The sequence below is a fragment of the Stegostoma tigrinum genome, chromosome 14, assembly GCF_030684315.1.
Source record: "Stegostoma tigrinum isolate sSteTig4 chromosome 14, sSteTig4.hap1, whole genome shotgun sequence".
NCBI lineage: Eukaryota > Metazoa > Chordata > Chondrichthyes > Orectolobiformes > Stegostomatidae > Stegostoma > Stegostoma tigrinum.
In genome coordinates this window covers 31,688,301-31,705,652 of record NC_081367.1, presented here as the reverse complement: position 1 = coordinate 31,705,652, position 17,352 = coordinate 31,688,301, and the positions used below count along the sequence as shown (strand labels likewise).

At 39.7% G+C, this 17,352-nt stretch overlaps 1 protein-coding gene across 2 annotated transcripts in view; it reads left to right on the top strand.

The window, feature by feature from the left end:
• The window catches only part of LOC125457826 (transient receptor potential cation channel subfamily V member 6-like), a 129,826-nt gene that overhangs the window by 64,602 nt on the left and 47,872 nt on the right, over nucleotides 1-17,352 (top strand). For both annotated transcript variants that reach the window (XM_048542467.2, XM_048542468.2), the window contains 3 exons: nucleotides 1,830-1,952; nucleotides 7,167-7,307; nucleotides 13,213-13,311. In XM_048542467.2, the coding sequence (XP_048398424.1) occupies nucleotides 1,830-1,952; nucleotides 7,167-7,307; nucleotides 13,213-13,311 (363 nt within the window). The remainder of the gene's footprint in view (nucleotides 1-1,829; nucleotides 1,953-7,166; nucleotides 7,308-13,212; nucleotides 13,312-17,352) is intronic.

Below are 17,352 nucleotides of genomic sequence, written 5' to 3'. Positions count from 1 at the left end.
AATGTGGAGCAAACACTTCAGCCATGATCTCATTGAATGGCAGAGCAGGCTCAAGTGGGCTCTTATTGCTCTTAATTTGGATCTTTGTTCATTGTCCCTCTGGATGACATTGAGAAATTAAAAGGGAAATCCTGCAACTTCTGCCATTGCTGACAATTATAGTCCACTAGATAGTTTAATTTCCGCTGAGGGATGACTTTACAGGCAATTTACACTTGGTTAAGAAATACAGAGCAATAATATGTGAGCTTAACTAGCCAGAGGAAAATAGGCATGGTTACAGTGAGGAAGGTTTTTTAAAATGTACCCATGGCTTCTTCACAGATCAGTGTACTTCCAGCCGAACAAGCTATGTAATTTATATCCTGAAATATAGTATTGAAAACAACTAATGAGAAATACAGGGGAAAGAATTAAAGAGGCTAGGTAAGGCAAATGAAGATTAAAAGGAAATGTTTTTTGAACTGGAATATATTTGGTCCTATGACAGAAACAGAAGATCTCCCAAATTAACTAGAGAAAAACTTTAGCAAACTGACAGATTACAGCAGCAGGAAGTTTTCAAAAATGAGATAGAACACACTATAAGTATGTCTCCAGGAGGTGAAACAGGAGTGCGTTTTGGAATATAACAAATGTAGGGAAGGGAAGAGGAATGTTGAAAAGTTTTTTTTAAAAAAGAGGAAGATTAATAGATAATATGGATGATCCGAAGGAAATATCTTATTAGGAGATAAAATGTAAAGAAATGAAAGAGGGTAGGACACCATGGAAAATATGACTTTGTATTGATTTTTACAGTTAATGTTTCACAATACGCCAGCTTTTTGAGGAAGTGATAGATTAGCAAGACAAATGAAACAGAGTTAGTGAGAATGGATTTTCAAAATATAGCTAGTGGATCATAAGATGCTTGTTATAAAATATCGGTGTATGTTATTTGATGAAACCTCATGGAATAATTAGAAAGTTGGTTGAAAGATAAGGAAGAAGGGTTTGGAGTTAAGTTGCTGTTGCCTATAATTGAAGGAAAGTTGAAAATAAACTTGGATGTGAAGAAGGCAATCTCGACATTTGGTGACATTGCAAAGGTGGAGATTTTGGCATTAAGTAAGGTGGATTAGTGGGATGGAATGACAGATAAAATTTAATGAGTATAAAGCACTGTCATATATCTCATGGGAGGCAAAAACATAGAATGGAGATTAGACTAAATACAATGATATTATATGCATGGCCAGACTGATCTAAAGGTTCCGGTATATTTTTCTCTGAAAATACAAATACAGAGAAATAAACCCATAGTCAAGGGCAATATAGTTTGAGTGATTAAGGTGGCAATTATTGCAACTTGTGAAGTATTTACACTGTTCAAAACAACAACTCCTGAAACAAAAGAAGATACCAAGTTCTGGTGAGAGAGAAAGACACTGATATTTGTTTTTGATCAGTGTTATTAAAAGTGATCGCAGATGCAATGGATTGAATGCCCTCCTGCCGTACTGTAAACTTTGATGATTTAAACACTACATTATTCATACCTATGCAGACCTGACAGAATGTCAGGAATATACCAATGACACAATTGACCTTTACTCATTAGTAGTTTTACATAATTATATGCAGTGGAGGAACCTTGTGAATCTGTTTTTGTTCCTGGTATTTACAGAGGAAAGGACTAACAAAATAAGTAGTTTAAAGGATACAATTATTCAGGCAATAGGAAAACAAAATTAGACTTTTTCAAAGATTATGCTAGCTATCTTTCCTGTTTTACGCTATGATGAATGTATACCTATGCTTTTAAATCTTAACTTGTTATGTTATAGGTGCTGTTGGAGAAACCGTGTTGCATGTTGCAGCATTATATAACAGTAAGGAAGCTGCAATTATATTGCTCAATGCCTTTCCGTTCTTAATTGATGAACCAATTGACTGCGAAATGTACAAGGGTAAGCGGCTTAATCTTTGATTAAAATATCAAAAACATGTATCGATATTTCAGAATGTCATTTGTATTTAATTCAGCTTCAAATACTTTTCCTTAATGGAAGCTCACTGAGTCATCTACTGTATGGTAAGCATATTGTATCAATGTTGTCAAAGGAGATAAGCCAAATGTACACAAAATTTTAGTGATAATGGTCTTAGGAGGAAATTCTTTCTTGTCATTTTCACACAGAAAGGTCATTCTCTTTCTTCTTCCTCTGTCCTTGCCAAGCACTCTAACTTCCTGTGGAGCTGGATGAACACAGCAGGTCAAGCAGCATCTCAGGAGCACAAAAGCTGACGTTTTGGGCCTAGACCCTTCTTCAGAAATGGGAGAGGGGAAGAGGGTTCTGAAATAAATAGTGAGGGGGGGGAGGCGGATCGAAGGTGGATAGAGGAGAAGATAAGTAGAGAGGAGACAGACAAGTTAACGATGCAGGGATGGAGCCAGTAAATGTGAGTGTAGGTGGGGAGGTAAGGAGGGGATAGGTCCGTCCAGGGAGGACGGACAGGTCAAGGGGGAGGGATGAGCTTAGTGGGTAGGAAATGGGAGTGTCGCGTGAGGTGGGAGGAGGGGATAAGTGAGAGGAAGAACAGGTTAGGGAGGCGGGGACGAGCTGGGCTGGTTTTGGGATGCGGTGGGGGTTTGGTGATTTTGAACCTTTAGGTCAGTCCCTATACACCTGCATTCCCCATGTAGATGGCCTAAAGGCCCTCCGCTGCTCCTTGTCCCGCAGGCCTGACCAGTCCCCCTCCAATGACACCCTCATCTGCTTAGCCGAACTTGTCGTCGCCCTCAACAACTTCTCTTTCAATTCCTCCTACTTTCTACAGACAAAGGGGTTGGCCATGGGCCACCTGCCTTTTTGTAGGTTATGTGGAATAATCCCTCTTCCGCACCTACACTGGCCCTAAACCCCACCTCTTCCTCCGTTACATTGATGACTGTATTGACGCTGCCTCATGCTCCCATGAGGAGCTCGAACAGTTCATCCACTTCACCAACAGCTTCCACCCCAACCTTAAGTTCACCTGGACCATCACTAACACCTCCCTCACCTTCCTGGACCTCTCAGTCTCCATCTCAGGCAACCAGCGAGAAACTGATGTCCATTTCAAGCCCACCGACTCCCACAGCTAGAATACACATCCTCCCACCCACCTTCCTGAAAAAATGCCATTCCCTATTCCCAATTCCTTTGCCTCTGCTGTATCTGCTCTCAGGATGAGGCATTCCACTCCCACCCATCTCAGATGTCCTCGTTTTTCAAGGACCGCAATTTTCCCCCCACAGTGGCTGAGGAACGCCCTCGACTGTGTCTCCCGCATTTCCTGCAACTAATTCCTCACACCCTGCCCCCTCAATAACTGCCAAAAGAGAATCCCCCTCGTCCTCACATACCACTCCACCAACTTCTGGATCCATCGCATCATCCTCCCACACTTCCGCCATCTGCAATCCGACCCCACCACCAAAGGCATTTTTCCCTCTTTACCCTTGTCTGCTTTCCGGAGGGACCACTCGCTCCATGACTCCCTTGTCCGTTCCACAGTCCCCTCCAGCCTCCACACCCGGCACTTTCCCCTGAAACCGCAGGAAGTGCTACACCTGCCCCCACACTTCCTCCCTCACTACCTTCCCAGGCCCCAGGAAGACTTACCACATCAAGCAGATGTTCACCTGCACATCTGCTATTGTGGTATACTGCATCCACTGTACCCGTTGTGGCTTCCTCTACATCGGGGAAACCAAGCGGAGGCTTGGGGACCGCTTTGCAGAACACCTCCGCTCGGTTCGCAACAAACAACTGCACCTCCCAGTCGCGAACCATTTCAACTCCCCCTCCTATTCCTCAGACAACATGTCCATTCTGGACCTCCTGCAGTGCCACAATGATGCCACCCAAAGTTTGCAGGAACAGCAATTCATATTCCGCTTGGGAACCCTGCGGGCCAATGGTATCAATGTGGACTTCACAAGCTTCAAAATCTCCCCTCCCCCTCCCCAAAACCAGCCCAGCTTTTCCCTGCGTCCCTAACCTGTCCTTCCTCCTATCTTTTCCCTCCTCCCACCTCGAGCCCCACCCCCATCTCCTACGGCATTCGGACAGCCTGATGCTAATTACCTGTGATATTCAGTTGGTTTGTGACTGCGTTTCCTATTCTTCTCATCTGTGTATTTGACTTTACCAGTCAATCCATTGTTACTGATGTTTTTATCTGAGCCCCCTTAGCATTTGATTCTTCCCTTCTTCCTGGATGATCACACAATCTCTACTGCTATGAGTATTTGATGTCCTGTTTGACCTTCAGTTAAACGTCAGATGCCATATCTAAATAATTGGTATCGCAATTGCTGTAGACTTGAACAGTTAACTTCCCTAATCTCCTCCTTATTGAGCTTTCAACAGCCCCGTCCAGAACCAAGACCCACCATCACAACCACTACAACACGATAGCCTCCAACATAACCAGAATGCTACCATTATTGCCCTGTCAAACATAATGTCCTATTCATCTATCATTTCGATCATATTCTGATGTAAACTCCTTGTCAAATTCATCGTCTTCGTCTCTGAATTCCTCCACGGCTTTGAGCCTCCCTGCATATGTTGTGTATCCTTCCATTTATCCAGCGTTCATCATTTCTGATTAACCATGTCTTTTCCTATCTTATTGATTTATCAGCTGTGTCATGACCCTGCACCACTCCCTTTGCAATTCCATTATTTGATTTCATTCATCCTCACGTTCAAAACTCCTTCCAGCTTTCTTCTTCAAATTTGCTTCAGCCATCTTCTATACTTTCCTCCATTTCTTGCTTGGATCCTAAACCGTGAAATGCTTTGAGACATTTTGCTATATTAAAGTAACATTATTTTTTGTTAGTAATTAGGAAGTGAATGAATTCTTACATAAACTTCAAGAACACTAAGATGAAGTGTAGCACAGCTATCAGGAGGGCAAAATTTTCTAAACTTTGTGCCTGAGTATCAAAGATGAGTGGAATATCAGGATGATACTTCAGATTCTGATGGTGATAATCCTTGTGACATTTCTGACTCAGGCTGCCACTTACAACTGAGGTGGCTTTATATTGTGCAACCAATACTATCAGGAACTGGGTTGCCTTATTCAATTCGTTTTATGAAGACCCTAATAAAGTTTAATAACCAGTACTCTATCTGTTGGAATTAAGTTTAACCCTTGAGAAATGCACTGAGAAGTGTCATTTTATCACCCACGTGTCGTCAGAAATTATGTCATGATAGGGTGACCTTAGATAAAAAAATTGTTCATGAGTAGGATGATTATAAAATAAGAGCCCATGTTAAGGCAAAACTTGAATAAAAGTTTAGTATTTCTTTGGGTGTTTCTCTGGAGATGTTTGTACATTCAGTAAATAAAGGAGTTTTCAAGACATTTTATTGGGCTGTATATATTTACTTTAACATCTGAATTATGAATAATGAGTTATGAGTAATTGAAATCATTAATAACTTAAAATCAAGCTGATGTGTGAATTTTAACAAGCTTTTATCTGTGCCACAAAGACTTCCTATTTTGCATGACTATTTCAAATTTGTGCCACAGTGAACTCACAGAAATATTTATTGATAATAGGATTGTCTATTACATTGTCTAACCCATCTCTTGACCTGTTTTCATAGGCTGTTGAAAATTCAGCTCATAATACTAGCTCAAATAACTTTCTAGAGCAGAAAGACATTTTCATTATTTAATTGTTCCTTTGCAAATTACTAATTCATGCAGTGAAAATGACAGATCAAATCATTCAGCACGGAAACAGACCCTTCGGTCAAACTCATCCATGCTGACCAAGTTTCCCAAATTAAGTAGCTCCATTTGCCTGCAGTTGACCCATATTTCTGTAAACCTTTCCTACTCGTGTATCTATCCAAATGTATTTTAACTGTTGCAACTGTACCTGCTTCTCCACTTCCTCTGGCAGCTTGTTCCATAAACAAACCACCCTCTGTGTGGAAAAAGTTGCCCCTCAGGTCCCTTTTAAATCTTTCTTTTAAATCTTTTGCCTGCCACCTTAAAATTATGCCCTCTAGCTTTGAACTCCCCTACCACGGGGAAAATACAAGTGGTATTCACCCTATCTGTGCCCCTCATGATTTTATAGACCTCTATGAAGCCACCTGTCAACCTCCTCATGCTCCAGTGAAAAAAGACTCAGCCTATCCAGCTTCTCCTTGATATCTCAAAACCTCGAGTCCTGGATAAATCCTTGTAAATCGTTTCTGCACCCTTTTCCAATTTAATAATATCCATCTAAAGCAGGGCAATCAAAACTGTAGACTCTATACAAAGGCCTCACCAACGTTCTGTACAACTCAATGACATGGCCTCCACAGCCCTTTACGAGTTCCATAGGTTTCATCATCCTCTTGCTGAATAAATTTCTCCTCATCTCAGTTTTAAAGGATCATCCCTTCACTCTGAGGCTGGTCCCTTGAATCTTAGCCCCATTGATATTTACATCCACTTTTCTAGTTGTGTGAGTGTGCCTGTTATATTTTTGCAGCCTGCATCGTGTCTGAAACTTGAGAAGGGAGTGCTGTAGTAATGATGCAGGACATGGCTGAAAGGAAAACAGACAGAACTGTCACCCAGTGAGACAAAGAAAGATTTAATGGGTTAAGCAATTTATAAACTGTTCAAAACGTTACGTCTTCAGGGAGGTAAACCGTCTCAAAGCTGAGGGAGGATGTGGTGGTTAGAGTGTCGAAACTTAGGAATCAGATTTCAGGGAAGTACAGTAAGGATTAGGGGATGGGGCAGAAAACAGTAAGAGGTTGGGTAGTGGACTGTCAAATTTTGATGTCCCATGGTAGTTGGTCAGGTTTTTACTATTTCATTGGATATGGATATCACTGCCTAGGTCAGCATTTATTACCCATCTCTAATTGTATTAGTTCAAAATCAACCATATTCTGTGGGGCTGGGGTCATGTGTGGGCATCCTTCCTTATATACAGGCCCCAAAACTGCTCACTATAATCTGACCAGAGCCTTAAGCAGCCTCAGCGTTACATCTCTGCAGTCGCACATCTCTAGCTCTCCAAAAACTGAAAGAAAGCACACTGCACATGTTACTATTTGGCAATATGTAGTTTGCAATAACTGGAATAACTTGTCTATCTTCAGGTGAAACAGCTCTGCATATTGCAGTGGTGAATCAGAATATTGACCTCATTAAGGAGCTGCTGGCTCTAAATGCAGATATCAAACATTCTCGTGCTGTAGGAACTTTTTTCACTCCAGGAAAAGATTGTCGATGCTATTATGGTACGGTAAGATTTCTTAACTGTACATTTACAATAAAACAGTGTTCAAAAATGAGTTAGCTGCTTTGGGTCACACGTTATCACTCTTCATTGATGCTCTAGTGTTCCAGATTTGATTTCAATTACAGTGAGGTTATTGGGTGCTACAAGTAATCTCAATATCTCCAGTTTAAGGGAGGCAGCAGAACACCAGGAGTCTAATTGTTGTGCATTGATTTCTGTTAGAAATAAAAGAAATGAAAACACGATCAAGCTTGGCTATTTTATCCCTCACAGTCGGAAAACCAGCTGATTGTGACACGTCAACGTCAGAACTGAATAGTTGTAACACCAGTGTGAGATTAAAGGAATGCTGGTGTTTATAACAATGTGTATCAATATGTAATGTAACTGTACTGCTTTCAGGACAGGAGGAAAGAAAATTGTGAGTGAGGGAGAAAAACAAAAAGTTGTCTTTCCATCTTAGTTCATGTGATGGGTCATCATCCTTTTTTCATGGAAATTATTTGCTTCAGTCCTTTAATGTTGGCTGTGTGTGATAATATGAAAGCGATGATATAAACTTCTCCATATTTTTGACTTTGATGAAAATAATGAATGAGATGTAAAGAAAAGGTTGCTTATTTGAAATCAATCACTTTTGAAATGTTTGTTCATAAATTGTTTTGTCCTCTCTGTCCTTGAGCTACAGTTGATTATGTGGGATAGTGTTCTAAGACTGTAAGGAAGGGAGTTCCATGATTTTGTGCCAAGTTTCAGATAGCGATTGTGGGTAACTTAGAGGCACAGTCAAATCTGGACCAGTGTCTCAGGTAAAGTGTCTTATGTAGAAATACTTACTGTTGTTCCTATTGTGGAGATTATATATTAGAAAAAATAAAGTCAAGGATGAGATGGACCATTGGAACTCAACTTCGTAGTATAATAATTTTCTCAGTGCAGCTTCTAATGAGTTTTGACTAAACCTGATGGTCTTATTTCTATGAAATTGTTCTATTGTTCTGTTTATTGAGGAGAAAACATTTTTTCAAAAGTTTTTAGAGATCTGCATTTAAGTAACCTTAATTTATGTTCAAATATCACATTGACTGGTTCAACCTGAAATATTGCTCTGGATTACAATACCTGTAAAATGCAATCTATAAACTCGATGCATTCCTGCTTGAATCATGAACTTCGTTCTTGTTTTACATATTTGTAAAGAAACTTTAAGTCCACTGCAGGTCTTGTGATAGCCTTTTTTTCCCCTTTTTTTCATAACCTCTTCCAACCATTTTTAGATGGTGTTGGGTACATTTAAATGGAAACAAAAACAGGTTGTTTAATTCACAGAGTAGCCTTTATATGTACCATAACTAACAAGCAATGGAATGACAATGAAACCTGTCTTTATTCTGAACTTAAGAATCTTAGAATGAAATGGGGCAGAAGAGAATCATTGGCCTAACAAGCTGTGCCTGAACTTTGAAACAGTTATACAAAAGAGTCCTAGTCCCCTATTCTTTCTTCACAGGCCAGCGTCATTTTTTTCCTTTACAATGTTTATCTAATTTATTTTTGAAATGTATTATTTGATCTGCTTCCTTTAACTCCACAGACTGCATTTTACAGCACAAGACAATTTGTTGAATAAAATACCCTTATCTTCCATCTAGTTCATTTACTAATTACCTTATTTTCTTTTCATTTGGTTAACAATAGTTTCTCCTCATTTACTTTATCAACACATCTAACTTGTATTTTACAAAGGTTAGGCATAACTTTTGTTTTTGTACTCCATGCCTCTGTTTATAAAACCAAGCATTCTGAATGCTTCTTTAGATTGTGCCACCACTTTTAAAGACTAATGTTTCACTGTCCCTACAGCCCCTCATATTAACATATCTGTTACCTCCTTTACTGCGACATTAACAGCATCCTCTTCTGCACTATTGGAAGATGCAGAGCACTGATTTAGTACTTTCACTTTCACAACAAGGCCTTTTCTGGCTCATAACTAGTCTTCCCTTCTTTTGATTGTCTTTTTGCTATTTATGTGTTCACATAAGATTTTGGGTTCCATTTTATATTCCCTGCTAATCTGGTGCTATTCTCTCTTTTTCCCTCAGGTTCTTCCGCAGTTCTCCTTTGTAATTTTTCTATTCAGCTTTGTTCTCTACTGAGCCATGAACAAACAGCTACCAATAGCATCCTTTTCCTGTTTGATTTTAATCTCCACATCTTTAGTTATCCAACAAGCTCCTGTATTGAATGTCCTTCTTAGATTTGTGAGAATGAGCTTAATCCTTCTTAATATTTTGTAAACAGTTCCCCACATTGTAGAAGAGGAAGTGTTGGAAGTCTTAGAAAACATATCGATGGATAAATCTCCAGGAACTGATCAAGTGCATCGCAGAGCATTGTGGGAAGTTAGAGAAGAAATTGCAAGGCCACTAGCTGAAATATTTGTATCATCTATAACCATGGGAACTGGAGGATGGCTAATATTGTGCCTTTATTTAAGAAAGGCTATAAGGAGAAGCCTGGGAGTTGTAGACCTATGAGCCTGACATTGGTGGTGGGTAAGTTGTTGGAGGTGATTCTGAAAGATAAGATTTACATGCATTTGGACAGGCAAGGACTGATCAGGGATGGTCAGTATGATTTTGTGTGAGGAAAATCATGTCTTACAAACTTGATTGACTTTTTTGAGGAAGTAACCAAAAAAGTGATAAGGGCAGATGTTGTTTACATGGAGATAGAAAGGACTGCAGATGCTGGAAGTCAGAGTTTATAAAATATAGAGCTGGAGGGGCACAGCAGGTCAGACAGCTTCTGAGGAGCAGGAGAGTCGATGTTTCGGGCCTAGACCTTTCAACAAGAGACAGGGGTCTTGATGAAGGGTCCAGAACAGAAATGTCAACTTTCCAGCACCTCAGATGCTGCCTGACCTGTTGTTTATATGGGCTTTAGGAAAGCCTTTGACAAAGTTCTGCATGATAGATTAACTAATAAAGTTCGATTACACAAGATTCAGGATGAGCTTGCCAATTGGATACAAAATTGGTTTTATGGTAGGAGACAGGCTGGTAGCAGAGGGTTGTTTTTTAGACTGGAAGCCTCTGACCAGCAGTGTTCTATAAAAACCAGTGGGTCCACTTTTGTTAGTCATTTATATAAATGATTTGGATGAGAACATAAGAACATAGGAGACATGGTTAGTAAGTTTGCAGATGACACCAAAATTGGTGGAATAGTAGACAGTGAAGAATAATATTTAAGATATATAAACAGATCTTGATCAATTGAGTCAATGGACTGAGGAGTGGCAGATGGAGTTCAATTTGGATAAATGAGAGGTATTGCATTTTGGTAAAACAAACAAGAGCAGGAATTATACAGTTGATGGTAGGACTTTGGGTTGTGTTGTAGAACAGAGAGACCTAATGGTTCAGGTACACAGTTCTTTGGAATTTGAGTCACAGGTAGACAGGGTGATTAAGAATATGTTTAGCACATATGCTTTTATTGCACAGTCCTTTGAGTACAGGAATTGGGATGTCATGTTGAGGTTGTACATGACATTGGTGAGATCTCTTCTGGAGAATCGTGTGTGGTTCTGGTTGCCTTGCTGTAGGAAGGATATTATTAAATTGGACAGGGTTCAGAGGGTTTACTTGGGGAGGTGATGGCCTAGTTGTATTGTCACTGGACTATTAATCACGAGACCCAGGTAGTGTTCTGGGGACAAAGGGCTGAATCCTGCCACAGCAGATGGCAGAAATTGAATCTAATAAATGTCTGCAATTAGGGGTCAAATGATGACCATGAATCCATTGCCCATTGTCAGAAAAAAACATCTGGTTCACTAACACTGATTAGGAAGGGCAATCTGCTGTCCCTATCTAGTCTGGCTTACATGTGACTCAAGACCCACAGCAATGTGGTTGACACTTAACTGCCCTCTGGGGTAATTAGGGATGGGCAATAAATGCTGGCCTGGCTAGTAATGCCCACTTCCCACAAATGAATGAATATTAAAGAAAAGATTTACCAGGATGTTGCCATGAATAGAAGGTTTGAGTTATAAAAATAGGCTGGATATGTTGGGCCTTTTTTTACTGGAGCATATGAGGTTGAAGGATGACCTTACAGAGGCTTATAGAATCATGAGGACATAGATAAGGTGAATAGCAAGGGTCTTTTCCCTCGAGTGAGCGAATTTAGAACTAGTGGGCAATTTATTAAGGTGAGAGGAGAAAAATTATAAAATGACATGAGTGGCAATCTTTTTGCACAGGGGGTGGTTTGTGTGTGGAATGACCTTCCAGAGGAATTGGTGGATTGAGGTACAGTTACAATATTTAAAAGGCATTTGTATAAGTCCATAAATAGGAAAGGTTGGAGGGATATAGGCCAAATGCAGGTAGTTGGGGCTATTAGGTTTGAACTTAGATAATTTGGAAATACTGTTATCCATATGGTTCCCAAATGAAACATATTCCAGGTGACAACTTCATTCCCAGAACTAGATCTAGGACTGCTCCCTTCCTCATTGGGCTGAATACAAACTGAACAAGAAACATACATATTTCAACAACTATCTTTCGTCTGTAAAGATGACATTCCAATTGTCATTAATTTTCTTCCATCTTTCCATGATCAGCCTACAAATTTGCTGATCTGTTTCCTCTGCACAGTTTGGTAGCTCATAGTAAACACCCAGCAGCTTAATAGTTCCTTTAATGTTTCTCAATTCCAATTCTGTCTTTAAACCCTCAAGTACATCATTCCTTTCTAGTGATGTAAAAGTATCTTAAATCAAATCTGTCATTACCCACCAACTCTTTATTTCTCCTTTTCCATCTTTCCAGGATACATTGATCACAGTGCCCATTTCTTCTCTTTGTCGGAGACAAATCTGGCTTTCATTCACTTGTGTCTTCTTGCTCCTACATTCACTAGCAAGTAGAGGCTAGTGCATTTGAGATCCGGCTTTTTAATTTCCTTTATAGCTCCTGAAATACTACAGGATCTCAACATTGGTTGACTGTTTCATTGATTCTTACATGGACCATAACATCTGGATGTCCTCTTCCTTTTGCAAAGTGGATCACCAATTCAGATGCATGATACAATGAGTCAGAGTTAATGTTTCTTCTTCAGATAAAAGATGATTACACCATCAAAAGCATGCGTAACTAACAATTATCACATGGTGTGGTGTGTGTGTTCTGCAATGTCCCACATGTCAGCTCCTCAGAAATTTATTAAAATGTGATTACTCAACTGCTACACAATTCATACAATGTTTCTTTACATCAGCCCCCTTTTCAGTTCAAATTTGTCTTGGCTTTTTAATGTTATGTTTTAACAATTGAATGAGAAGCACCTTGAGTTAGTGGAAACTCCTTCTGATCAACAGAGCAAGTTTTCAGTGAATAGTGGCATTGTGTTCGCTCTAACCAACTCCGTTGTCAAATTCTCTAAGCTTTGAAAGAGTAAAGAATGCATTTGTGGTACAAACAAAATTAGTTTATATGAACACACAGAAAACAGGTTATTCACCTGGTTTCGGAACCGGTTACATCATGGTGTGTATACATTTCAGAGCAATTGCATGGTGGAGTCCACAATGGCAACAAACAGCTTCAGTCGTGCTCATATAACCTGTCTTTAAATTTGTCTTTGTTATAATCCCACCTTATGCTATGTTTAACAGATCCTTCTGAGAAACAACAAAGTCCACACATATATATGATTTGTATCAGTATTTTTGTTCTTTTTGAATTCTCATTCTAAAATGAGCAGAGTGAAGAATAATAATCTGAGGAGTTTTTCTCTAAAACAGGAGGTCTTTGAAAAATCACTTCCATTCTTACTTAAAAAATGTAACTAGTACTTTTTATTTTCTTTTTATATGTCAGGGGAATATGCTTTATCCTTTGCAGCATGCATAGGAAATGAACAAATAGTTAAAATGATTGTGGCACACGGGGCACCTTTAAATGCACAAGATAAACAAGGTAGGATCTTTATTTATATATCATTTAATTCTTTTTCAAGTTGTTTTTCTGTTTTATGCCATTCATTATTTCTGCATACAGTGTTACAATGAAACTTTTTTTTTCATAAATGCAATTGCAAACTTTCCTAGCACAACAGAAATAACAGAGAAAAAGTGAGGCTTACGGCAAATACACAATGATCAAAACAGCAGAAGCTCCAGAGTACAAAATGTGCAATGGGAAACTTAAGAAGAAAATTAAGAGAGCGATGAGGGTGAATGAAAGAGTATTGGCAGATAAAGAAAAGGAAATCCTCAATTATTTTACAAGTACGTTAGAGGTAAAAGGATAACTAAGGAAAGCAGAGTGCCATTTTAGGTCCACAGTGAGTAATTTTTGTATGAAGCGAGAGGAGCTAGGTAGGTTTCAAAAAATATACTTTGTGTCAGTGTTCATTGGTGCGAGGGATAATGTGGATATAGAAATCAGGGAGCAGGCCCCTGTGATATATATGAAGAAATTAGCATAACGAGGGAAAGAGAGAGGGGTGTTGCATATTCTGAGTGGGCTGTAGCTTAAAATATATAAATCTCCAGGGCTGGAATGAAATGTATCCCAGGTTGTTGAGTAAGGCAAGAGATGACATAGCAGGAATACTGGCAATAATTGTCAATTCATCTGTGGCCACAGGAGAGGTGCCAGAGAACTGAGGACTGGCAATGTAGTATCGTTACTCAAAGAGGGATCAAGGGATAAATCAGACTACTACAGGCCAATCAGTCTATCCTCAGTAGTAGAGAAACTATTGGAGGCAATTCTGAGGAACAGAATTAATCTGCATGTGTACAAGAAGGGATTAATCAAGAACAGTCACAGTGGTTTTGTTAAGGGGTGGTCATGTCTGTCCAACTTCATTGAAGTTTTCAAAGATGTAGCCAAGTGTGGAGATGAGGCAGTGCATTTGACATAGTCTACTTGGATTTCAGCAAGGGGAACTGCTAGCGAAGCTAACAGCCTGTGGGACCCAAGGAAATTTGATTAATTGGATCCAGAATTATCTTAATGACAGGAAATAGAGAGTGATGGTCGAGGAGTGTTTTGTAGCTGGAAGTCTCTATTCAGTGGGGTTATACTGTCCTTGCAGTTTGTGGTGTATTTAAACAGTTTATATTTGAATGTCAGGGGGTTCATCAGTAATTTTGTTGATGACACGAAAATTGATGGGTTGGTAACTAGTAAGGAGGATAGCCTTAGATTTCAGGAAGATATAGACAGGTTGGTCAGATGGGCTGATCAGTGGCAAATAAAATTCAATCTGGATAGGTGTGAGGTGCTGCTGTTGGGCAGGACAGACAAGGCAAGGATGAATACATGATGAATGGTAGGACTGTGAAAAGCACATAGGATCAGAAGGACCTTGGTGTGCACATTTACTGGTCTCTTCAAGGTAGTGGACGCTTAGATAAAATGCTGAAAAAGGTATAGAATTTAAGGAGAATAATGTTATGCTGCAACTGTATAAAACATTAGTTAGGCTGTAGTCAGAGTACTATGTGCATTTCTGCAATCCATGTTATAGGAGGGATGTGATTGCACTAGAGAAGGTGCAGAGGAGATTTACTGGATGTTGACTGGGCTGTAGAGTTTTAGTCAAGAAGAGAGACTGGAGTTTTTTTTTGGTGCAGTGGAGACTAAGGAGGGACAAGATTAAGATGTATAAAATGACCAGGGGAATAGATCTAAGATAAGGGACAGGAGATTTAGAGGGGATAAAGTCATAGAATCCCTAGAGTACAGAAGGAGGCCATTTAGCCCATCAGATCTGCACCAACTCTCTGAAGACCAGACCCAGAACCCGAACCCCAACCCTATTCTCATAACCCCCCATTTCAGATCCCCCAATGCCCACCCTATCCCATAACCCACAATTTACTGTAGCTAATCCACCTAGCCCACACATCCTTGGACAGTATGGACAATATATCATGGCTAAGCTACCTAACCTGCATGAGTTTAGACTGTGGGAGGAAAATCAGAGCACCCATAGGAAACCCACACAGACAGGGGGATAACATGCAAACTCCACACAGACAGTTACCCAAGGCTGGAACTGAACTCAGGTCCCTGCCACTGTGAATTAGCAGTGTTAACCACTGCACCACTGTGCTGTCCATTGTGAGAAAGGGATATGAGGAAAGATTTTTTAAATTCAGATAATGGTGGGAATCTGGAACTCCCTGCCTGTAAGGGTGGTAGAGGTAGAAACCCTCATCACATTTTAGAAGTATTTAGATGTACACTTGCAATGCTAAGACATACAAGACCAAATGCTGGAAAATGGGTTTAGGATAGCTAGGTGTTTGTTTTTGACTAGTACTGACCCAATGGGCCAAAGGGCCTCTTTCTGTGCTGTGGCTATATGACTCTAAATAGTATAAGTTTGCTCTTGAATTTCATTTTAAAAGAACACTCATCCCTCCTTTCTCTGAATGAAGAAAATTACAAATAGTATTTGTTATTTTAAAACATACCAAAATGCATTTATTTAATTTCACCCTCCCGAGAAGACCATAGAGCAGGCTTTGAGGTGTTGGTGACTAGAATCCCAAGTTACTGCTCCAACTTCCATGCTGAAAAGTGTTACCATCTAGTTTCTATCCAATGGGTAATAGAATAGCAAACTGCATGTCAGTGAGGCAAAATGCCTTCATATTGAGGATGTTCATGCATGCTAAGGCATATAAATAGGCCTCTTGCCACTCCATAAGCAAGAATACCTCACCATTCAACATATGGTTGGAAAATGAGACTTTCTGCAATCTCATAAGAGTGTTTCTTAACCATGTACCAGAATCAGCTCATTACCACTTATGTGGTCTTCACCTGAGTCTTCGTCATGGTATATTAATTATGTAATATGCAATTAAAGCAAATAGTATTACCTTCTGACTATCATATTTAAAATGAGGTATGGAAGTTTAGTCACCTTGTTCATCCTTCAAAGTGAGAGTAGGTTGATCATCATTGGGGTATTTGGTTGGATTTCAGTACTGCAAATCCTCCTTCAAATAGATCAGAATTGGGTTGAGTTTTGGATGAGTTGCCGGCTCGGGGTTTTCTCTCTGCCTCTGATATTTGTTTGCTTTCAAAGGAGGCTGTACTGTTTTTAATTTGGTTGCGCTAGGCGCTGATCCTGGGTGAGATTGTTCCAGGACTGAAGTCGATATCTCAATACCTAGCTGAAGCCTTCAGAGTGCCCTTGTGGTGTTTGCATTGACTGCCATGAGTGTGCACCCCAGACTCAAGCTCTCCTTAGCAGATTCACTTTGGTAAGTGAATGTAAGACTTTCTGGCTTCATGACCAGCTCAGTTCAATTGTAACTGTTTCAATGTGGTGTGTATATTTGGCACACCAGTTGGAATGAGCACATAGGCATCTGGTATTTTGTACTGCAGTCTGATCTTAAGAAGCTTCCAAAAGCAACTCAGTTATAGAGTCATGGAGTTATAGAGTGTTAAGAGTCATACAGCACAGAAACAGACCCTTCGGTCCAACTCATCCATGCCAACCATTTTCCCAAACTAAATTAATCCCACTTGCCTGCATTTGGTGCAGATCTCTCCAGACCTTTCCTATTCATGTAGCTATCCAAATGTATTTTAAATGTTGTAACTGTACCTGCGTCAACTACTTCCTCTGGTAGTTCATTCCACATGTGAACTATCTCCATGTGAAAAAGTGGCCCCTCAGGTCCCTTGTAAATTTCTCTCGTCTCACCTTAAAAACATGTCCCCTAATTTTGAACTTACCCACCCTGCCTGACTCCAATGCTACAGGGGAAAATGTCCCAGCTTACCTTTATAACTTGAATCGTCCAGGATGATGCTGGTATACAAAGTTCCATATACAATGTTCTTGATATGCACTTTTTGCAATACTTGAACTGTAATTATAAGCTTCTAATCTGGGTTAGAACATTTTAACATTTCATTTGAAGGCGTATTTTATATTGCTAAAGATTGATAATTACATGGATAAACTTCAAAATGGCAGGTATC